General features: G+C 40.1%; 2 protein-coding genes across 3 annotated transcripts in view; one reads left to right on the forward strand and one right to left on the reverse strand.

The window, feature by feature from the left end:
• Positions 1-442: 442 nt before the first annotated feature.
• CDC123 (cell division cycle 123) overlaps positions 443-24,084 on the reverse strand; it is a 58,196-nt gene continuing 34,554 nt past the window's right edge. For both annotated transcript variants that reach the window (XM_053573024.1, XM_053573025.1), the window contains 7 exons: positions 20,722-20,770; positions 16,189-16,264; positions 14,234-14,356; positions 13,178-13,206; positions 6,042-6,170; positions 1,425-1,562; positions 443-720 (listed from right to left, as the gene is read on the reverse strand). In XM_053573024.1, the coding sequence (XP_053428999.1) occupies positions 694-720; positions 1,425-1,562; positions 6,042-6,170; positions 13,178-13,206; positions 14,234-14,356; positions 16,189-16,264; positions 20,722-20,770 (571 nt within the window). In that variant the 3' untranslated portion in view covers positions 443-693. The remainder of the gene's footprint in view (positions 721-1,424; positions 1,563-6,041; positions 6,171-13,177; positions 13,207-14,233; positions 14,357-16,188; positions 16,265-20,721; positions 20,771-24,084) is intronic.
• On the forward strand, positions 1,571-3,326 carry LOC128572896 (small nuclear ribonucleoprotein G-like). Its single transcript, XM_053573032.1, has one exon. The coding sequence runs from the start codon at positions 2,429-2,431 to the stop codon at positions 2,657-2,659; it is 231 nt and encodes a 76-aa protein (XP_053429007.1). The 5' UTR covers positions 1,571-2,428; the 3' UTR covers positions 2,660-3,326.

The raw sequence follows: 24,084 nt of genomic DNA on the forward strand, positions 1-24,084 counted from the left end.
TTGTCATTGTTGTTTTTAGCAGGCCTGGGCCAGGTTCAAACCCACCAGCCCTGGTGTATGTAGCCAGCATCCTAACCACTGAGCATTTTTTTTTTTTTTTTTTTTTTGCAGTTTTTGGCCAAGCCTGTATTTGAACCTGCCACCTCCAGCATATGGGGCCAGTGCCCTACTCCTTTGAGCCACAAGCACTGCCCAAAAGGTGTTACTTTTTTAGCTACTATATATACCCAAACTGAAGCTAAACTGAAAAGTTCTATGAAAATCCTCAAAGTAGGAAAATATTTTCTATAGTAATAAAAGATTCTATTTTTTAAAAGGAAAAGTAATGATTAAGAGAGTACCTATTTCTGAGTAACAACTATAAATCTGCCCATTTACCTGACTGGTATAAAAATATCTGCATGCGAAAAATCTAAATTGATTGGGTCAAAAGAATAAGGTATTTCATAGAAAGTATTTTATTATCAGAAGAGTATGGTTTCCTATGTTTAAGATCTATTTATTATGTTATTTTTACAAGTAGCAAAGTCCCTCCATTTATTCCCGGTGACATACATGAATATAAAAAGTTGCTGTAGTCCACACTGCCGGCCCCACCCACCCCTGAAGGGGACAGGAAGCTGCGGCCTGTGAACAGGTCCTAAAGCGGCGATGGTTTCCTCTGTAACTGGGTCTTGAACTCTAGCACTCTCATCAGTCATCTTCCTGCTGATTTCTTTTCTGCCAATGGAAACGAAGCGTACGTTAAAATAGCACATTCTAATTGGGACATTTACTCAACCAAGATCACTTCTTCTGTCAGCAAGTTAATTTTCTAGCGGTGTTAGCAAAAGATGTGACTGGAAATTATCATAGAGAAATGCACCTTAACTAGTTCATTAAACTAGTTTATCACCCTGGTACCTGGGCAAATTATTCCCAGGTGTTCGAATATTTTCTTTTCTTTCTTTAACATGCGCCAACACCCCCCACAGAAACACACACAGAAATAAAATATTTACATCCCCCCTTGAGTGAAACCACCACCACAGTAGAGATTTGGTCTTCTTGTGGCCCTGTAACAATATATACATACTCCAGGAAAATTTTTCAAAAACTATGTATGTGTAGACACTACAGCTAATTCAGTAACACCTGTGCTGGATAATTGACATTCTCATTGCCTCTCAGATTAATGGCTCCGCTACTATAAGATGCCAACAGGCATGAATGTATACCACAAAAACATTTTCCACCATTCTAATCAATTCATTATTTTATTCCTTCAGCTCACATTTCCTACTTATCAAACGATCTAACTCAGTGATGTGGTTCCTTTACTTCATAATCATCAAATAAAAGTATAGGTGATACAAAACTAAAATGAAATATTAAAAAGCCAATTTGAAAGGATGACCAGTGTTCTAAATACACGAATACATTACCAGTTTAAGAAAATCTATTAGTTTGTGAGCATCTTCCCCAGTAGAGAGGTCCACGAAGTCCTTGGGCAGTCGGTAACTCAGGTAGGGGCTGGGCTGTACTGTGACCTCACTGTTTGTGCAACGGAAAGCTGGAGAATCCTTTACAAACGAAAAAAGGAAAGTATGCAAGTAATTTATTTTCAGGCCTAATAGCTCTGAGCTAAAAAAAGCCTAGCATAACAATTTCAACTCCATGTTCTCTTCCATACTAGATAATGAGAAATAAGACTCTGAAGTAAAAGAAGGCACCAAGATTTTAAAATAATTCTACATATTCATTAGAAAATAAACACCAGATATCTGGGAAACAGTATCATCATGAAGTGCTCAGTCAAGCCCTAAAGGCTACCTGGGTACAGCTGCAGTGTGCACAGACAGGGCGTGGGCCTCTTTATCCCAAGTGGGCCAGGGCCTAAGGCCAGTCATCTCTGGCCTTGAGCAAGCTCACATAGGCCAGGATACTTTATAATATTATTTTCTCCAGGTGTGCAGTTGGGAAACTTAGAGAACAGTTAACAGTGAGGGCAAGTGAGTGCTTCCAATTCCTTAACACTTCTGAACTTCTTTTAAGTCATTTAACTTATTTATGTGTATCTTTTTCATTGCCTATGTAAAATTGCAAATTCAAGTATCATATTCAAGAGCTTCACATTCTTTAGTGTACTTGCTTAGTCTTGCAAAGTATATTTATAAGTTGTTTTGTACTAAAAAGGATTTCAGAGACAAAGACCTGCATGGTGGCAGGTGTCTGGGTGAGGATGGTGCCCAGCAGAGATAGGCTGAGAACTAGAATGGATTGGGACCATGGAGTGCTACAAAGTAGGCTGTATCTTAATCAGACAGACCAATCATCTAACAAATAGTTAGGAAACATGTATTGTATGCTGGACCTTGTTCTAGGTACGAGAGATAAATTGGTAAATAAGATTGGGAGACAGGATCCTTGAGCTGGTGGAGTTAATATCATGAGCAAAGCTCACCCTCCCGAACTGAAAAAATTTATGGACAAGAAGTTATCATTGAAATTAAATGGTGGCAGACATGTCCAAGGAATATTGTGGGGGTTTGATCCCTTTATGAATCTTGTGATAGATGAATGTGTGGAGATGGCAACTAGTGGGCAACAAAACAATATTGGAATGGTGGTAATACGAGGAAATAGTATCATCATGTTAGAAGCTTTGGAACGAGTATGAATAATGGCTGTTCTGTGGAGAAATCCATGTCCCTTCTCCAATGAGCCTGTTTTACTATGATACCAAAATCGAGTCTTGTACATTTTCATATTCAACTTTTTGTTAAATAAACTTTTCTAATAGTCAAAAAAAAAGATTGGGAGACAGGTAAGCAAGCAAGCCAACAAGTTAACAAGATCATTTCAGACAGCACAAAGTGTCATGGAAACAAAGAAACAGGCAATATCCTGAGAGGATAACAACACAGACCATCTTAGAAGTGTGGTCTGGAAAGACCTTGCTAAAGAGGCACCGTCTGGGCTGAGGACTGAATGGGGGATGAAAGCCTGAGGGTCTGGGAGCACAGGGAACAACCAGTGCAAAGCCCGTCAGGCAAGGGAGAGCTCTGAGGCTTGAGGAATAGGGAAGACCCAGTCTCTGTGTCCTGAGCAGAGGGAGGACAGCCAGGAGGTGATGCTGAAGGAAGCAAGAGCCAGTCCTTGTTCCCTTTTGTCATTCCCCAACCTCTACTATTTTTTTTTTTTTTGAAACAGAGCCTCAAGTTGTCGCCCTGGGTAGAGTGCCATGGCGTCACAGCTCACAGCAACCTCCAACTCCTGGGCTTAAGCAATTCTCTTGCCTCAGCCTCCCAAGTAGCTGGGACTACAGGCACCCGCCACAATGCCCAGTTGTTTTTTTTTTTTTTTTTTGGTTGCAGCCATCATTGTTGTTTGGCGGGCCTGGGCTGGATTCGAACCCGCCAGCTCAGGTGTATGTGGCTGGTGCTTAGCCGCTTGAAACACAGGAGCCGAGCCTCCAACCTCCAGTATTTTGAAGAACTGAATAAAAGATTTGGATGACAGAGTTAATCGTGCACCAAGTTGTTTGTAGCCAATAATTGTGTCCCTCATATTTAAAAATAACACCTGTGCTGGATAATTTACATTCTCATTGCCTGTCTCTCAGATTTAATGGTCCTGTTACTGTAAGATGCCAGCAGGCAATCTCTTCCTGCAGTAATTTGACAAACAAAAACTGTGCCTGGGGTGGCGCCTGTGGCTCAGTGACTAGGGCACCGGCCCCATATACCGAGGGTGGCGGGTTCAAACCCGGCCCCAGCTGAACTGCAACCAAAAAATAGCCGGGTGTTGTGGCGGGCGCCTGTAGTCCCAGCTGCTCAGGAGGCTAAGGCAAAAGAATCACGGAAGCCCAAGAGCTAGAGGTTGCTGTGAGTCCTGTGACATCATGGCACTCTACCGAAGGCGGTAAAGTGAGACTCTGTCTCTACAAAAAAAAAAAAAAAAAAAGAAAGAAAGAAAGAAACTGTGCCTGGCATTGTGCTGAGCCTTGCAGGTACATCGAAAACGAGAGACTATAGCTATTCTCAGGAACTTACAGCCTAACACAGGACACAGTCAACAGGCCATCTGAACAGTTTGGCAAGTGCCACCCTAGGGTAAATTGATCTGACTCAGAGCTGGAGGAAGGGGCCAAAGAGGACCTGGGACAGACTAATGATGAAAAGAAGTGCTGTATTTCAGAGATGAGCAAAAAATAAGATGCTCACAATGAAGGTGAAGCAGCAGCCAGGAAGCAGGAAGAGACCCAGGGGAGAGCACGTGTCACCAGAACCAGGGGAAGGAGTGCTGCAAGGACACAGGAGGGCAGGGCGGTCAAGCTCTGCAGAGGCTCCAGGTGACGAGGACTGCAGCTCAGGCTCTGGGAGTCACAGGAGTGCTGGAGACCTTGCCAAGAGCCGTTCTGTGGGGTGGCGGGGCAGAAGCCAGCTGGCAGGGCCCTGAGGAGCATGTAGGTGAGACAGGGAGAACGCAAGGCGGCAAGGAGGGACAGCCATGGACGGAAGCTGGCTGTGACAAGGCACAACCACTGTGGAGGATGAGAGAAGTGAGTTACGGGACAGCAGCACTGAAACCAGCATGCTCCACTTCTGTAAAACCGCGTGTTCCTACCAAAGACGGATGGAGAGCTGCTACCTGAAGTGGTGGGAGAGGTGACTTCCAGGGGGCAGCACTTCAAGTCCTGTTTCTAATTCTCTGCTTTCTTAAATGACCATATAAAACGCAAACGATTTTTTTTAAAAGATGTCACTGCCTACATAGTATAATCTCATTTTTTCAAAAGGTGTATATATGTGTGTGTGTGTGTGTGTAAACGCATGTTACGTATCAAAATATACACAGAAGTTCTTGAGGTGGAAGGTAGGGTTAGAGAGGATTTTATACTTTATTGTTAAAATGTACTTTTATTTATTGCTTTTTATGTATTACTCTTAAAGGCAGAAAAGAAGCAATACAAAGTTGTTGTTTAAGAAAATTTTGGCTGTAAAGCTGAGAAAGAAGTAGCTGAGGCACGAAACGGGGTGGAACAAGGGTTTGTTTTTTTAATACGGGTGATGTTAGAAGATGGCTAAGTCCCGATGGGCAGAGTTGGCAGACAGAAAGAGACTGGAGAGTGGACACAGACCCCGACACAGCGTGTGGAGACAGGGGAGCTCTGTGGCTGCAGGGAGCAGACAAGTTTATAAGGTTTGTGGGTTGTTTTTTTTTAATTGAGACAGGGTCTCACTCTGTCATCCTTAGCAGAGTGCTGTGGCATCATCACAGCTCACAGCAATCTCAAACTCTTGGGCACAAGCGATCCTCCTGCTTCAGTCTCCCAAGTAGCTGGGACTACAGGTCCCCACCACAACACCCAGCTCATTTTTCTATTTTTAGTAGAGATGGGGTCTCGCTTTTGCTCAGATTGGTCTTGAACACCTTGAGCTCAAGAGATCCTCCTGCCTTGGCCTCCCACAGTGCTAGGGTTATAGGCGTGAGCCACAGGGCCCAGCCAAGTTTGTACATTTATGACAATTCAACTGAGAGAATTCCTAACAGTGGATTCTCTTTTCCTATGAAAAGGAATCTGTATTGAGAAGAAGGAAAGACAGGACCAGGGAGAAGGTGCAAACTAGCCACTGTGAGTAACTGAAGAGAAAGCTGGGGGTGGGGGAAGCTGTCAGGACACCAGGCCACCAACGTGAGGAGGCAGTGGTCTGTGCTCAGGGTGTCACCTATCAGTGCTCAGCATGTGCGGCTGGCCTCAGACTAAGAACTGATCTCGGAAACCAGATCAAATTCTTCTAGGTAGGCGTGAAAGAAAGAGCTACAAAAGGAAAAATAACTAGGAAAAAACGTAACTGAAGATCCTCAGTTCTTTATGCACAGTTAAATGAATGAATCAGAACACTCTTCCCTGAACACCTTCCTGGGCAAGTAGCGCCAGTCGACCTGTGTTATACTATGCACGTCGCAAGGGTCCCCATTACTACCCATCCACGTGTCTGAACAACAAGCAAGCCAATCGGTGGAATTTAGAAATATGCTCCTTAAAAATGTTTTACCTGCTCCTGAGCATCTCCTTCACTAAAATCACCTTTCAAGTTTTTCTCAGATATCAGTTCCTCCCAAGTGAACAGCAGCGAATCTGTGACTTCACCAAATGGATTAAAGTCAATGAGCCACACCTTTCCCTGCAGTACAAGGAGACAGAAATTAACACAAAGTGAAAACCAAACACAGTATGTACTCTAGCTTCTTACAAATATATTCTTCATATTCTCTCCAAAAAATAATCTTAAAAATCTGTAACTCATTTCAGGGTTACAGAAATAAGTAACCCGGGTTCCTCCAGGTACTGTCTGAGCAAGGACCACCTATGTAAACAGAGCAGACAGAGCTCTGCAGGGAAGGTCACCTGTGGATGCAGACAGAAGGGACCATGGAGGAAAAGTCCTACTGAAGACATATCCTCCAACTCTAGCTTCAAGTTGCATGGGAATTTTAAGTCAAAAACTGAAGCAGGACAAAGGAAAATTTTACAAAAAGCTATGGCAGAGCAGTCTGACCAAGGTGCCTTCCTGGGAGCTTTCGGCGCTGTTTCTGGGGGGATCTGGGCGAGCAAGCGCTCTGACTCCTGCCAGCTGCTATGAAGGGTGGGTGTTTTTTAACATACTGTAAAAGTAGAGAAATGCTCAGTATTCTTCACATACTTTACATGGTGTGTTCTGTCTGTATGACAGAGTCTGACAGCACATGAAGAGGGATGAAAGAAGTGGCTGCCTTGCCTGTTCTGAGACACAGGTGGGTAACCTGGTGGATTCACTTCGAGGAAAGATCACTTGTGACCTGGAGAGACCATGCTGGGGCAGAGCCCAGTGCCTCTGAGTAGAAAGTGGCACAGTCCAGACGTAGCAGAATTGAGGAACGTGTGCCATCCTGCCTGGAGAGAGAGCCCGAGTGCTTGATCACAAAGACCTATGGGATGTGTCATGGATAAATGTTCCTTAAAATGTTTATCTTTGCTCTTCATGGTTTTTCTCACGGAAACATTCGCATATTTGTGCCATTTTGTTCTTAGTAATTCCTTCTTTAACTAAATGGGCAGTTGTCATGTCTTGATCAGATGTGTGTGCGTAAAATTACATACACCTAAGGAGCGAGACTGCCGAACCGGCTTTCTAGTGCTGTTCTCCAGGGTTAAAGCAAAATTTTAAGAGGATTTGCTTCGAACACCAAAAACCTCTAGTAAGTAGCACAGAACTGTCACAGGAAGTTTTCGCCATGCACCATCTTAAGTCTCTTATTTTATACAATCCCCAGAGACAACCTACCAACCTCTCTTGCCACTTGGGCTGTCTCCTCACATCAACTCAGCACCCACTCCTACGTTCTTAAACCATGAAAATAATATGTATCGATATCTTGGTATGCTGTTAGCTTTATTTTTTAGAGCTATTATTATCTTTGATATACTGAATACTATTTTAATAAAATGGAAGTTTTTTAGCCCCTTGACCCTTTCTAACTGACTTTTTATAACTGGTAAAATCATCCCATTATTAAAAGAAAAAAATGATCATACCTATTAGCATAGAAATATTGAGCTCTATAAACTAAAAACATGCCACATTGGAAAAAATCAACAAAATAAATTTAAGAACAAAACAAAGCCTCCACCACCAGTTGGTGGAGTACACGCTATAGTTTAGAAGTCATCCTCTATAATAGAATAAAAATAAAGTAATATAAAAAACTCTGAAGATGGGGACTGTACAGCTGTAACATGCTTTTCATGTGACATCTCAGGCACAAACATCCTGAGAAATCAGTTCTGTTTTTAGACAATCCATAAGAAAAGTATAGTCAGACTAACAGTCCTTACACCTACCAAGTGACGTCCACCTACCCCTATTGGTCTTGAGGTACCAGACACTGTGTTAGGCATTGGGGTATAAAGATCAGTAACAGAATCTATTCTTTCCAGAAGCTCAGGCTAGATCAGAACACACCATCCTATTCCCCAAGACCACTCAACAGTGATAATGATCTAAGAGGCAGGTGGATGGTGGAAGGAAAAGCAGACCATCTCAAAAGAAAAAAAAAATGACACTCACAGGTGCCAAGGCCACACAGTACTGCCCCCTTCTGGGAAGAGGCTGCTGTGGCTACAGTGTAAAACCCATAAAGCCTCCGAAATATAGTTGGCTAAGGTAACTTTAAAAGCCTCCTGTTCCAAACAGGATGAAATTCATGTTAAAACCATCCTTTTAAATGTCTAAATGATTATGAAAAAGGAAGGGGAATCCTTAGGGGCCTGAAATAAAGACGAATCTGTAAAACAGAGCTAAGTGTATAAACTAAGGCTGTGGGAACCTCGGGGAGGATTTTCCTCCTTAGAACTGAAGGGAATGGGTTTTAACGTATACACATGCCCAGGAGATGGCCACAGGAAGGGAATCAGAACTCAGAAGTGAATGCGGAAATGTAAGAAAAAGATTCTAAAGACGGGAATCAGAGTCAATGATGCTGTCTCTCTCTGATTGGGTTTGGGGAAGAAGGTCAAAGCAAATAAGAAATTTAAAATTTAGTAAAAGGAAAAAGACCAAAAAAAAAAGAAATTTAAAATTTAGGACCTTTGAGATTCTCACAAATAATAAAACAAGCTCACTCAAGATGAACTCAAAGTGAAATAAGTAAATTGATTTACAAAACCAAAGAGGAACAATCAACATGAATGGGAATCTGCAAATAAAACAGGGATTCAAGACCTAACAACTTGGGAAAATCCTTCTCAGTCTGGAAAGACAAAATAAAAATAATGGCACTTTAACAACTAGGTAGAAATCTACAAAAAGACTAAGTTGGATCCGTACTGCATACCAAATAGATAAAGGAACAAATGCAAAATAGATCAAAGATTTAAAAGTAAAACAAGAAATCATAAAAGAACCAGGCAAAAAGCAAGGGGGGGAGATACTTTTTATAAAATTATGGCCCAAATTCAAAAGTGATAAAATAAATATTTCATCTTCTTCATAACAAGAGACTAATGACAAACTAAAATAATCACAAAAGCTCAATCACTGCAATACATAAAGAGCTCTTGTCTTTTAAGAAAAATAAGGCAATAGAAAAAAGTAAAAAAGGGCTGGGTGAGGTGGCTCATGCCTAAATCTCAGAACTCTAGGAGGCCAAGGTGGGAGGATCCCTTGAGCTCAGGAGTTGAAGACCAGCCTAAGCAAGACTAAGGTAAACCTTACTCTCAAATTATATATAAAGGTACCACCCTTAGTAGACACTCTAATATCAAATATAATGTATGTAAACTAAACTCAGTTAAAAACAGAACTCATGGTGGCGCCTCTGGCTCAATGGGTAGGGCGCCGGCCCCATATACCGAGGGTGGCAGGTTCAAACCCAGCCCCAGCTGAACTGCAACAAAAAAATAGCTGGGTGTTGTGGTGGGTGCCTGTAGTCCCAGCTACTCGGGAGGCTGAGGCAGGAGAATTGCCTAAGCCCAGGAGTTGGAGGTTGCTGTGAGCTGTGTGATGCCACAGCACTCTACCGAGGGTGATAAACTGAGACTCTGTCTCTACAAACAAAACAAAACAAAACAGAACCCAGGGATTAAAAAACTAGAACCTACCAGTATGCTATTTATTTATTTTTTTTTTTGTAGAGACAGAGTCTCACTTTATGGCCCTCGGTAGAGTGCCATGGCATCACACAGCTCACAGCAACCTCCAACTCCTGGGCTTAAGCGATTCTCTTGCCTCAGCCTCCCGAGTAGCTGGGACTACAGGCGCCCACCACAACGCCCAGCTATCCAATATGCTATTTAAGATACGTGCATACACCTAAAACATAACAGCTAAAAATAAAATGATGGAAAAGATAAATTTTAAGACCCAAAAAGAAAACTACAATAATATTATGAATATCAGATAAAACATTCTTTAATGTGAAATGTGCAACAACGTTAATAGGGATAAAGAAGGTCCTTGCCTAATGATGAGAATTCCCTGGGAAAATGTAACCATTCTAAACTAGCATTTGTCTAAGAAGACAACCTCAAGGAATAACAACACAAAAAACTCACAGAAGTGGGAAGCCAGAGATTTTAACATACCTTGCTCTGTAACTGATAAAGTAGACAAAAAGTTAGGAAAGATACATTATCGTGGTTTTCAAAATTGTTAGCATTTTTTGTTTATTTTAATGTGGAAAAGTTGAAACATACCCAAAAGTAGATAAATAGTGTAAAGAACCCCATGTTCCACCCACTCAGTTTCAACCAATTATTGATTCATGGCCAATTGTTTCATCTATATTCCATCCATTTCCACCAATCTATTATTTTGAGAAGTTTCTCAGGTATCATTTCATCCATAAAAATATAGAAGACTTTAACAACATTATTATAAGCTTAATCTAAAGACATCTATAGACTACTTCATACATTAGAACCTATACTTTTTATCCCAATCACATATAGAACATTTCAAAATCACAAAGCTGATCACAATACCAAGACTTAAAATCATTGCTTTCAGTCCATAAAGCAATGAAATTAGAAATTAATAACAATATTCACAGCTGAGAACATACAGAAGGACCAGAATAACTTTTTAAGAATCTAAGCCATTCTTGGGTGGCGCCTGTGGCTCAGTCGGTAGGGCGCCGGCCCCATATACCGAGGGTGGCGGGTTCAAACCCGGCCCCTGCTGAACTGCAACCAAAAAATAGCTGGGCATTGTGGCAGGCGCCTGTAGTCCCAGCTACTCCGGAGGCTGAGGCAAGAGAATCGCTTAAGCCCAGGAGTTGGAGGTTGCTGTGAGCTGTGTGATGCCACGGCACTCTACAGAGGGCCATAAAGTGAGACTCTGTCTCTACAAAAAAAAAAAAAAAAAAAAAGAATCTAAGTCATTCTTAATTCCAATTGTTTATTATCATCATTTAAGGAGCTTCCTGAAATGCATGGTCCAAGGCTACATCCCAGACCTACTGGGTGGGCCACTGCTTTGACTACTAGCATCTACTAAGACCACGTTAACTTGCCCATCCACAATAAGAAATGAAATATATCAAAGTGTTGCCAAGTCTACACATATTTCAGCTGTATTTCATGTAAAAAACCACCAAAGAACAAGAGTTAGTTTTCTGTAAGAATAGCTACAGAATTAAATATTCAAGGAAATGCCTAACAAACTCTGACAGCAGTGCCCTTGAATAAATACAAGTGAGTTTTACATCATGGTTTGAAACTCTTCTCAGAAACTGTCAGGATGTTTACACTGGCATGTTCCACGCTTTTAGAAACCTAACTAGTTTCAGGTCTGTAAGATCACAACAGTAATTATTTACACCCTTGTCCAACTTCAGTTAAGACATTCGTAACTCCTTACCAAATTAAAAATTTGCATTTATCTGTCAGCCTTACTGAATTACAATAAACCAGGACATTGACCAGGGATATACTGAGAGACCTTGACAATTTCCGACATTTCCAAATATCACTGTATACAATGTAACTGCCTCCCTGTGGGTATGTGTACAATACATACATACCTCCCAGGAATGTAAAGACTAAATGAGATACTGAATTAAATAAGAATAAAGCCCTTTTACATACTGAGAATATTTAGGACAACAGGCCAGGTTTACTCACTTACTCACATGACTGTTACCAGGCCATTCCCTGGAATGTGGAAATCTCGTCTCTCCCACTTGAAAACCAGAAACTCCTCAAAGATAGATTACCTTGTTTGAAGCTTCTTGCTAGAAGCATGGCATTTAGCACATTCCAGATTGTCAATAAACAATGGCTGCACAAGTGACCACACTTGCTCAACATGGGTGAGTTAGAAGCAGAGGTAGGCTGGAGACCCGAGCACCTGTTGGAGGTTTCTATCCACTCCGTCACAGAGACTTCCCACCCTTTCTAAAGTAGGTTTCCACACAGTTGAAACTCTGCCAAGTAACAGCCCTCCTTCTTTGCCAAATCTCAATTTACAGCCACTCTTTCTAATAACTCTTAATAGACATCCTCCATCTTGAAGATAAAGAGCTGAAAATGCAGTGATGACCTTGAAATTAATAATAATTAACCCTTATTTGGGGACATGACCATACGGACGATGTCTTTTTACCCAAAAGATGATTTAAAGGTATCACACATCTCACTACAATGAGACTGACAGAAGTATGATGGGGGATGACAAGTGTTCTGTCAGTGTGTAGGTAACAGACTGGAAACCACATCTGCTATCTTCTTAACAGATAAGTCAATAAGCAGTATTACCAGATGACACTTAGTGACCTAAATTTCTTTGAAAAGATTACATGTCTTGGACAATGAAATCTCTGCTATAGAAATTCTTAAATCCTTTATGCTTACATTTTCATTAAGAAAAATTTTTATCACTTTTGAGATTTAAAGAATAAATGTAAACTAGTCTATTCTTCATCTTTAGTCTATAGTCTATAAATAAAAGTGACTCAAATCATGCTAGAAGTCACTTTGTTGTCTGAAATAATTACCTAAATATCAAGTGAAAAATTCCTGGCCATATTTGAGTATGCAAATTGAACTATTTTAAGTAGGCCTAGACCACTGATTAAAGTGTAAGGGAGGATGTTAAGGTGGCCATTTATCCTCCTGTGAAGCAAATAATCCCTAAACCATGGCACACAATTACTTAAGACTGCAACTCCTAATGTTAAATATATTTTAAGGGGATATTCTTGACTACTACGAATTTCAAACACCTTAGTTTGAAGGAAAAAAAATTGCATTTTTTTTTTGAAAATGGTCCTGCGCTGTTGCCTGGGCTAGAGTGTAGGGGCGTCATTGCAGCTCACTGCAAACTCCAACGTTTGGACTCAAATGATCCTCCTGCCTCAGTGTTCTCAACTAGTTGGGACTACAGGTGCACATTATCATGCCTGGCTAATGTTTAATTTTTTTTAGAGATGGAGTCTTGCTATATTGCCCAGGCTGGTCTCAAAATCCTGGCCTCAAGTGATCCTCCGGCCTCAGCCTCCCACCATGCTAAGATTAGCGGCATGAGCCACCACACCTGGCCTGAGAAAATATTTTTTGAGCAGTATACCCTCTACATACATAATAGCTGTGCCCTATGCTTGCTTTTAAGACCAGTCCTGATTTTAAAGCATATCAAATACAGTTTTTACTTACCCTACTGTCTCTATATATATCGAATACAACTGTAAAAGAGAAAAAACTCAATGAATTTCATAATCTAAATGTCCTTTAGAAAATCAAAGTACATTTTATTACAGCAGACTATAATTGACATTGAGGCTTGATGCTTCTAAATCTCAAAACTTCAAACATAAAATAGCAACCTGCAATGTTTTATTCATAACTGTGCCTTATGTTTTATTCCTAACAGTGTCTGTCTCCAATCATAATCCCTGATATAGGAGAACTTCTGTCAGCTGACCACCCAAGGGACTGTAACAAACTGGTCAACATAGGGAGGTGGCCAACATGAGGAACTAGGCCTACTGTACTGATAATGTACATGTGGTGCATGTCTAGTCTTTGAAAATTAGGTCAACGTAAGGGGGTGGTCAATGTAGGGAGGGGATCAACTACCGTATTTAAAAATTTAAACCAAACACCAACATCATCTCAACCCGTTCACTATAATAAACTGGTCATATGGGAAATAAAGGAGGCTGCCCTGAAGAAAGTATGAGTGAAAGGAGCATCAGTCGCCTGTTTGGGGAATGAAATGAGTAAAACTTGTAATAAGAAAGCATAAAATCTATGCTTGGGGCATGATTCATCCTTTTTTAAAATCAAATCTACCACACAACACAGTGTTGGCACGTAGAAAAAATGTAAATCATACCAGATTTAAGACGTATGAAAACTCACACACAATACACTTTCAATTCCTAAACACAACCCACAAATGTTTACTTTATAACCACTGCTGTCTTTGATCACCTACACAAAGAAGAAAGGTAGATGGGCTTTGTTCTCTGTAGACAGACCCTTTGAAATACATAATCAGACATATAAAATGACAGAAGAGAGAACTGCCTCAGTATTAAAAATGGATTCTAATAAGGAGAAATTAACATTCAAGTCAAAAGTAATCCCAACTTAAGAATACAGTAAAATGCTTAGAATACAGGATTTCAAGTCCAGTTTTTAAAATATGCACCACAGTAAAATAAGACGTATTTCATTTCATTTCACTGGGTCAATAAAAATACTCACAGTCTTCATCTAAGAATTTATACTGTATGTGTTTCTTGAAAAACTCCTGTATGCCTCTGCAAATTTCTTCCTTTTGTTTAGAAATATGATCATAGTATTGTGTGTAGTCCCTTTGAGAAACGCCTGACAAGAAAAGATTTTATAATATTATTATACAATATTCTTTCTAAAACATCAACATGCGATTAAACATTTTACGGAGAGAACCAGTAAAATAGATCAGAGGACCAATCCCAGGGACGTTGCCTTGCACATTATTCAGCTACGAAGATTCATATAGATAGTTGAATCCTAAAGTTCCCATTGCCATGAATTCTTACTACTGGAAACAGTTATTTTTATTTAATACAATGGAAAGAATTCTAAGTCACAAAAAAGGCTTGTTATGTAAGGAAAGAAAGAAGCAATGTGAAATCTGCGTACATCATCAATCGCTACTGCTCTGGTTTTTCCCATGTACTTGCAATTGGCATTCACTTCTACTTCCTTTGAGAAAATATGAAGTGCTCCTCGTGGCGGGCCGGTCACGCTGAGGTTACATTTCACAGGAGTCGTCTATTTTTCTTGTTCACACACACTACTCTGCCTTCACAAGCCTGATTTCAAGCCATGGAAAAGTAAACATTCCCTTTTTCAGAGTAACTTGCTGACATTATTCCAAATACATTTTTAAAAGACTATTTTGTTTTATTTATTGTTTTATTAAATCTTAGTTGTGTACATTAATGCAATCACGTGGTACAATGTGTTGGTTTTATATACAATTTGAAATATTTTCATCGAACTGGTTGACATAGCCTTCATGGTTAAAAGACTATTATATGAACTTCCTCAACTTGCTCTAGTCCTAGGAAAAAGACCCCTGCTCTGAAACAAGGCCTCTAATTCCTTAATCACATGCCAACAAGGCTCCTTTTTTCAGCTTACACATATTGCAGTTTTTTCAGGAATATCTAACAATATGATAAATTTGAATACCCAAGTTTCTTCTAGGTAGATTATATGTCAACATCATATTCAATGATTAAACAGTGTTGATCTGATTCTATTAAGTTACAGTTTTCTTGGTTGAAAATAAATTTTACTTGATGAAAAATCTGCATAAGCCAAAAAAAAAAGAAGAAGAAGAAGGAAAAAGAAAGAAAAACCCCACAACAGCTACTTATCTTCAATATTTAACATGAATTAATCTTAGCAAACAAAATAGCAACCTGAAGGACAGGTTACTTTTGTGAAAACACACTTATTTTTCCTCTTATTTTCTCTTACTAAAACAATAAACAGTGCCCCAGTAATAGAAATAAAGGTTCAAAACTTTGGTTTTTTATGATGCTAAAATAAGCAATTTATTGCTAAGTGATACTCAGGAACGTCTCAGAAAGTACGTAATATTAAATATGTCCTACATCAGAATGGTGACAACCATCACTTTATTGAAATTCAGGTAGACATGAGGCACAAAAACTGTGGAAACTGAATATGGGCTCAGGATCCTTGTCAGCCTAGCATTCCAGAAAGTCAGGGCCAGTGGTGAGAGGTGGCATCTGAGATTAAAACTGATGATCGCTCTATTCTAATTATTAAAAATTTACTTCCGGGTGGCGCCTGTGGCTCAGTGAGTAGGGCGCCAGCCCCATATGCCGAGGGTGCCGGGTTCAAACCCAGCCCCGGCCAAACTGCAACTAAAAAATAGCCGCAACTAAATGGGCGTTGTGGCAGGCGCCTGTAGTCCCAGCTGCTCGGGAGGCTGAGGCAAGAGAATCGCGTAAGCCCAAGAGTAAAGAGGTTGCTGTGAGCCGTGTGACGCCACGGCACTCTACCTGAGGGAGGTACAGTGAGACTCTGTCTCTACAAAAAAAAAAAAAAAAAAAAATTTACTTCCACCGAAAGCTTATTTTCTTTCTTCTCAAGATTACTTTCAAGGGTAAAAAAACCAAAAACCAAAAAACCCTCACCAATAAGCTTGTTTTCCTTGACGAAACATCGGAACTCAGCTCCAGGAATTAATTCACACCATTTTCGGAGGACAAGCTGCAGACAAAGGCAAAAATATAAACAATCCTGTGACAAGGTCCAATAGGCAATTTTATGACAAGACTGTATCTTAACGATTGCCATTATCAAATGGTTTTTAAATAAGGCATTCTTAGCATGAGATGGAGGGAACAAAGTTGTGATCTATTATTCTAATAAGCAGGGAGAAACTGTGGTGAGACTCCTTACGACAAAATACATCTTTGTCCCTTTTCTGCCATTTTGAGGGTTCTGACGTACACACAAGGATGACCAAGGTGACTAAGTCAAATCTCATTGCTGCTGTGCCGTAAGTAATTCATACGTTTTGTATCCCTTTAAGAATATCAAAAAGTGGCTCGGCGTCTGTGGCTCAAGTGGCTAAGGCGCCAGCCACGTACACCTGAGCTGGTGGGTTCGAATCCAGCCCAGGGCCTGCCAAACAACAATGACGGCTGCAACCCAAAAAAATAGCCGGGCATTGTGGTGGGCGCCTGTAGTCCCAGCTACTTGGGAGGCTGAGGCAAGAGAATCGCTTAAGCCCAGGAGTTGGAGGTTTCTGTGAGCTAAGATGCCACAGCACTCTACCCAGGGTGACAGCTTGAGGCTCTGTCTCAAAAAAAAAAAAAAAAAAAAGAATATCAAAAAGTAAAATAATTTCAAAGTTATCTACCTTAAGTACCGTTTGGTATTCCTTACTCTGATAAAATTATTTATCACAAAGAAGCACTATAACCCTTCATGATACTCTCATTAAAGTAAACCAATTCTACGCCAAGTGGCTTATAATAATAATGGGTCTTATTATTAATATTATGTATATTATTTAATATACATAAACTTTTGCATACTACTAAAGTGCTATAATTTTAGAAGTAGCACAGCTGCCAAAAATATGCTTCTGTTTGTGTTTTTAAAATGTTCTTTGAGCCAGGTGTGGTGGATCACAACTGCACTTTGGGAGGCCGAGACAGGTGGATTGTCCGAGCTCAGGAGTTCAAGACCAGCCTGAGCAAGAGTGAACCCCCTCCCCCATCTCCACTAAAAATAGAAAAACTAGCCAGCTGGTGTGGAACACCTGTAGTTCCAGCTATTTGAGAGGCTGAAGCAAGAAAGTTGCTTGTGTCCTAGAGTTTGAGGTTGGTGTGAGGTATGAAGCCAAGACACTCTACCAGAGCAACAGATTAAGAATCTGTCTCAAAAAAAATTCTTTGGAAAAAAAAAAATCAGTACTGTTCCTGTGCATCATCGTCTGGAAATAAATGGCTAGCACCCCCTCCAGACACACACTTTGCCCCTTTCAGACCTGTGAAATGTAAAGTGAATTACCCCAGGTACCAGTCCCTGAATCCCCTCAGTGGCCTTGGCGTCCTCCACTCTGCCTCTCACAATTCTCATACATAACCCTCTTTACTAAGACATGATCATGTACCATGACAATTAGATACGGGTCTCTCTTCCCTACTAACTTACAAGTTCCCTAAGGGCTAGAAACTGGGTTTTATTCATCTTTGTGTTCTCAGCACAAGTACGTAATATATTAACAGGTGTTTAAGAAATATCTGTCAAATGAAACAACAAATACATTAAGATAAGCAGCTTCTAAAAATCATGTTATAAAAAGTATTTAATGATGGGAAAATGCTCACACTATGCTACAAGTAAAAATAAGCTACAAAATGTTATGCCAAGTACTTTAGGAAGAGTATGCGGTAAACACACATACACATACATCTCAAGAAAGGGAAGTTAAAGACCAAATGTTAAAACTGAGGATGTATCTGAGTAGTAGGTTCCTCATAGTTCTTCCATATTAAAATTTTTGGTAACAATACATTTCTCTTTTTAAAAAACATGATAATATATTTTTTAAGTACCTTAGAAATTTAAAATGCACCAATTGTCATTATTGTAAGCCTTGTATATGTGATTATTTTTAAAAATAACCTGATTATGAAGATTAATTAATTAATTAATTAAATGAAGATTCTAAAATATTACACAGTTCACATCTGTTAAAAGCTTATGCTGGGTCGGGCACACTGGGTCACATCTACAATCTTAGCACTTTGAGAGGCCGAGGCAGGAGGATCACTTGAGGCCCAAAAGTTGAAGACCAGTTTGAGCAACAGTGAGGCCCTTTTTCTACAAAAAAATAGAAAAATTAGCCCCATGTGGTAGCATGCGCCTGTAGTCCCAGCTTCCTAGCTACTTGGGAGACTAAGGCAGGAGGATCGCTCTAACCCAGAAGTTTGAAGTTGCAATGAGCTATGATGATTGATGATGCTACTATACTCTAACCTGGGCAACAGAATGAGACCTTGTCTCAAAAAAACCAAACCAAACCAAACCAACTTATGTTGGCATATATACATATATGTATATATATAAGATTTTTTCTTTTTTTGCAGTTTTTGGCTGGGGCTGGGTTTGAACCCACCACCTCTGGCATATGGGGCCGGCGCCCTACTCCTTTGAGCCACAGGAACTGCCCTATATGTAAGATTTTATACATCTATAAAACCATATCCATGTTTTTATGTTTACAGTAATTTTAATTCAGCAGTAATAGGCAATTATAGCATTCTAACAGTAAGTTTTTGAAAATTTTGTGTAATCTTTATCAAACAGTATTTTGAACAGGTAACACATACATTGTGGTTCATATAAAAAGGACACAAAGGACAAAAAGGGACTCTCTCCCACCTGTCCCTCTGCCCACGTAAGAGGCAACCAGTTTCTTGTCTATCTTTTGGAAGTATTCTATGATTAGATAAGTATATAGTATATATACTTTATATTTTATTTTAAATATACACAGACAGGAGAATATAATACACAGGATTCCTTTGCAAATTTTCATTTTGATTACTTGGGAAAGTATCACTCTCCTGGGCTGGGTCTTGAATCCTGTGCAAGGAGGTGGTGTGTGTGTGTGCATGTGTGGTGTCTCCCAAGTAGCTGGAAAGCTGGGACTACAAGCAACATGATGATGGTATTGACCCCAAAAGTGCAAATTTCTAGTAAATAAATCTTGTGTGTAGATGACATCTAGACAAAGATTATACCTCAGGGAAAGGCTCAAGGGAAGAATCTTTTTCATTTTTGTGTTCCCAGCACAAAGCACTGTACTGGGTGTTTAACAGATGTTTTTTCAGTGAAACAATTGATATGACTGTATTATATACTATAATGTTATAAAAGATATTTAATAACCTGGGAAAATGCTTATACTATGCTGTTAGTGGGAGAAAAACCTCACAGGAGATCTCGATTACGAGTAAGTAGTAAATTAAATAGTAAATTAACTGTTCCCCACTATGGTATAATCACAGAAGACATGCCGACACGTACACTCACACTAAAAGTTTCTCAGTTAGTCAGTAGATACAATTTGGAAGCGGGTGTGTACATATTAAAGTGGCTACAAGCAACAGACACTAACGACATTTTTTGAAAACCACTGCACAATGGCTTGGTGCCTGTAGCTCAGCAGCTAGGGCACCGCCCACATAGCCTGGAGCTGGCGGGTTTGAAGCCAGCCCAGGGCCTGCCAAACAACAATGACAACAACAACAACAAAATAGCCGGTCGTTGTGGTGGGCACCTGTAGTCCCAGCTACTTGGGAGGCTGAGGCAAGAGAATTACTTAAGCCCAAGAATTTGAGGTTGCTGTGAGCTGTGATGACACAGCACTCAACTAAGGGTGACATAATGAGACTCTGCTTCAAAAAAAAAAAATCACTGCACTAATTCTAATTGGTATTATAAACCAAAAACAGAATTTTCATGTAAATGTAAAAATACAATTATGAAGCAAAGACAGCCATCTTCTTTTCAACAAATTGTGAGCTGTCATCGAGTTTCAAAAGCATTAGGTTTGACAATGCGAGTGTAAGAAGAGCCACCAGGAATGATGGCAAGGAAGAGCCTACTGGGGTATACTGAAACCGGAATCAGGGCTTGAAAGAAAGGTGTGCTCCCGTGGATGACCGGTTATATCCAAGGACACTGCGTGTGTGCATGTGTGCTGTCTACATATTCAAAACCAGGAAAATACGGAATAAAAATCGGAGTTTTCTATGCTTCAACTCATTAAAATTTCTAATAAAGCTGTCTTTTCACTATCCTTTTATTCTTACTTCCATAAGTTATTTGTAAAATGAGTGAACAAAATAAAAAGTGCTAAGGTAGTGAAACTTAATCAGGTTCAGCCAGGTGAGGTGCATAAAGTGTTTTAGTAAAGACTATGCATATTCTGTAGTAGGTTTATAATACACACATAGATTCTATACATAACATATATTCTTTTATAGTTTCTGACGTATCTCATAAATTTAAAAATTCAGTGGCTCTGGAGAGAAATTAATCCAAAAACCTTTATTATTTCATTTAATTATAAATATCAAGTCTCAAAACATCTTCACCTAGGATTATCTAGGTGAAGGAAAATAAAGGAAAATAAAGTTTCTTACCTCATATTCTATACAAGGATCTGGAGAATCGTCAGTACAATGAATAAATCTTTAGAGAGAAAAAAGGCAAGTGAATCTTTTGTTTTGTTTTGTTTTTAACTGGTGTCAGTTTTCACGCACACATTCCTTACATTTACCATGAGAGTAAAGTTCTACTGAAAGCATGCAGAAACAGGAGACCGGTGCAAATGCAATAGATATTTATTAAGCATTATTCAGTGCTATGCATTAGCCGAGGCACCCTGAGGTGTCATCTCATTTAATCCTCAAAACAATATTACGGGTTATTAAAATCCTAGAGATAGCATAATCTCCATTTTTCTGTTAAAAAGCAAAGAAACTAATACCCAGAAAAGCCCACACTTCGCACCCAAGGCAGAGCTGTAATTCAAATTGCCAGGTGCACAGCCGGTGGCGGCAGGAGGATACTGCCATCTTACACATTTTCAGCAGTCTGCTTCTCCCTGTGGCCATCCAAAGCCACATGAGGTTAATCTAATCCTCCTCCCACAGACCGCTTTAAAAAATATTTCATAGAACTATTCAGCCCTCCATCAAGTATATTGCTTCCTCCTCTGAAAATCCACAGTTTCACGAACAATATTTCATTTCATTTGTTAAATGCCTATCTATACCCACAACTAGGCGAGGCACCGGGAGTTCTAAAAATGACAAAAGCCCCTTTGTCTGGTGGGAAAAGGTAACACAGAATTTCAAAACACTGGAGAAAATAAAAGTAAAATCCTCCAAAAGCATAAAACGAGAAGAGATGAGCTGTCTGTGGGAAGGAGAGGGGTGAAGTCTAGAAGGGCCCCAACATTTAGGGCAAGGTGAATCTGCTGAGGCAGGGAGAGCAGGGAAATGCTTCGCAGTATTCAGGGAATGACAGATCAGTACATACGGAGTGTGGGATGCAGGGGCGGTCCTACCAACGATGGAGCTAGACAGAAACCTTGGACCCTGAGAAGTATCAGGAAAGGCCTTATTTGCCTACCTAAGCAGATTGAACTTTATTACACAGACATTGGGGAGTTATGAAGTCTCTGAACATGTGAGAGAAATTATTCCCTTTCTACTGTTAGTGTATCACGACAGAATGATACTGGATAGTTTGGGGAAAAGGGTGGCAACCTGGGTGGTGGCAGAAGCAATCATCTGTTGCCGTCATCTCCGGTGAGAGATGACGACGGTCCAACTGAGGCCAGGGGAACAGAGAAAAAGAGGAGATGTACAGGAAAAAGACATTTAGTAGGCAGAGTTGATGTAACTCGAGACTGACTGAAAGAGAGGGAGAAAGGGGCCAGGGGTCTGTCCAGAGGACTGGCTGGGGCTGGAGACACGGGGTGAGCAAAGATGGGAGAGTGCTGTATTTGGGCGTGTACAACTGGAGATGTCTAGTAAGCACCTAGAAATAAGGTGACTCAGAAGAGAGGGAGGAGATGAAGACAATTCTCTAGAAGTAAAAATCACATGGGTTTAAGAGCTAAAGCCAAGGAAGTGGAAGTGATCACCTGAGGCAGATGACAGAATTCTGGGGAACACCAACAATTACAGAAGAAAAAGAGCTGGAGAAGGCGGCTGAAATACTAACAGAGGAGGGGGTGAGAAGATGGCATCCTGAATGTCAAGGGGAGAGGGTTTCACTAAGAAAATGGTGACCTGCCTCAATGCCACTAAAGATAGACCAGTAGTGTCCACTAGACTGGTGACTTCAGCCAGGGCAACTAGAGTTCATACAAGGGCTAAAACTACGTCGCAGAGAACCAAGAAATGAATGGGAGGCGAGAAAACGAAAACGAATACCTCAGAGCAGCCTGACTAGGAAAGGAGGAAGAGAGAAGACCACAGAGGAAAGGAAGGTAACATCTGGGTGGCTGCCTTTAGCTTTTGTTTTTTAGTCTTTAAGAATGACATGGCTCAGGACCCATAGCACAGTGCTTACAGTGCCAGCCACATGCACAGAGGCTGGAGTATTCAAACCCAGCCCACGTCAGCTAAGCAACTGTGACAACTGCAACAGAAAAATAGCTGGACGTTGTGCCAGGCACCTGTAGTCCCAGCTATTTCGGAGGCTGAAGCAAGAGAATCGCTTAAGCCCAAGAGTGAGGTTGCTGTGAGTTGTGACGTCACGGCACTCTACCCAGGGTGACATAGTAAGACTCTGTCTCAAAAAAAAAAGAATGACATGGATCAGCAGAGGGTGTGATGATAAGGAACAGAAAAGGAAAGGCAGTGAGATGGCTTATGTACATGGCATACAAACTTGTAACACACACTTAACACAACGTGTAGTACATACATATGACTTAACACTTGATTTTTTTAAAAAACATGAACAAAAAAACACTTTTAAACTTGTCTTAAACTACTTACAAGCAAAACTGAGTTTGAAAAGCTTTTTAATTTTCCTGAATGTGATTAAGCTGAAATTGTCACCCCTCATATATAATTTATACTACAAATAATAACAATTTTAGTTTATTTAACTGGCTGAAATCCTGAGAAACATAAGTTTTTATTTTTTAAAATATTTTTTTTAATTTTTATTGTTGGGGATTCATTGAGGGTACAATAAACCAGATTACACTGATTGCATTGTTAGGCAAAGTCCCTCTTGCAATCGTGTCTTGTCCCCAGGTGTGGCACGCACCAAGGCCCCACCCTCTCCCTCCTTCCCTCTGTCTGCTCTTCCTTGAGAAACATAACTTCTATTACCACTTATATATAATTGTACACTGACTAATAAAATCTGCATTGCAAAGACACACATAAGGTGTTTTCTAAAAAGCCAGTGGGTTCTTTCTATATTAGTAGGATTTCCTTACTGAACACTTATCATATGCCAGGCACTGTATGAAATGTTTACATCTGCTGTCTCGTTTTAGCCTTACGATAATCCTATGAGAAGGGGCTATTTTATAATCCATATTTATCATGACTCAGAAAGAGGACGTGACAGATAAGTGGGCGAGAGACTGCACTAAATGGGGTGCCCCACCACTTCTCTCAAAGATGGAGATCCTAGGCCTGTTATTAAAGTTCTCAGATTAAGTTTAAAAATAAAACAGAAAAACAGCACAAATACTGGCAAGACTTCAGGCTCAAGCAGAATAACATATCACTGTTAAAAAACAGCTACCACCAACCAAATCTGATTTCCATAATATAAGATGCATCTTCTAAAATAATGTGTAAAACTTCTGTTTTTATATACTCAAGCTAAGCACACACTGGTGCTATTTTAAGACCTCATTTTTCTCTGGAAAGCAAAAATCCCTTGCTTCAAATCAAACTAATTTAAAGGTATGTTACCGTAAGGAGTTATAACCTAAAACTAGAAAGGCAGCTTTCAATACACTGAAA

The sequence above is a fragment of the Nycticebus coucang genome, chromosome 20 (assembly GCF_027406575.1).
Source record: "Nycticebus coucang isolate mNycCou1 chromosome 20, mNycCou1.pri, whole genome shotgun sequence".
Classification (NCBI taxonomy): Eukaryota; Metazoa; Chordata; class Mammalia; order Primates; family Lorisidae; genus Nycticebus; species Nycticebus coucang.

Coding starts and splice junctions, on each gene's coding strand:
- LOC128572896 (XM_053573032.1), top strand. CDS start 2,429: ATGAGCAAAGCTCACCCTCCCGAACTGAAAAAATTTATGGACAAGAAG.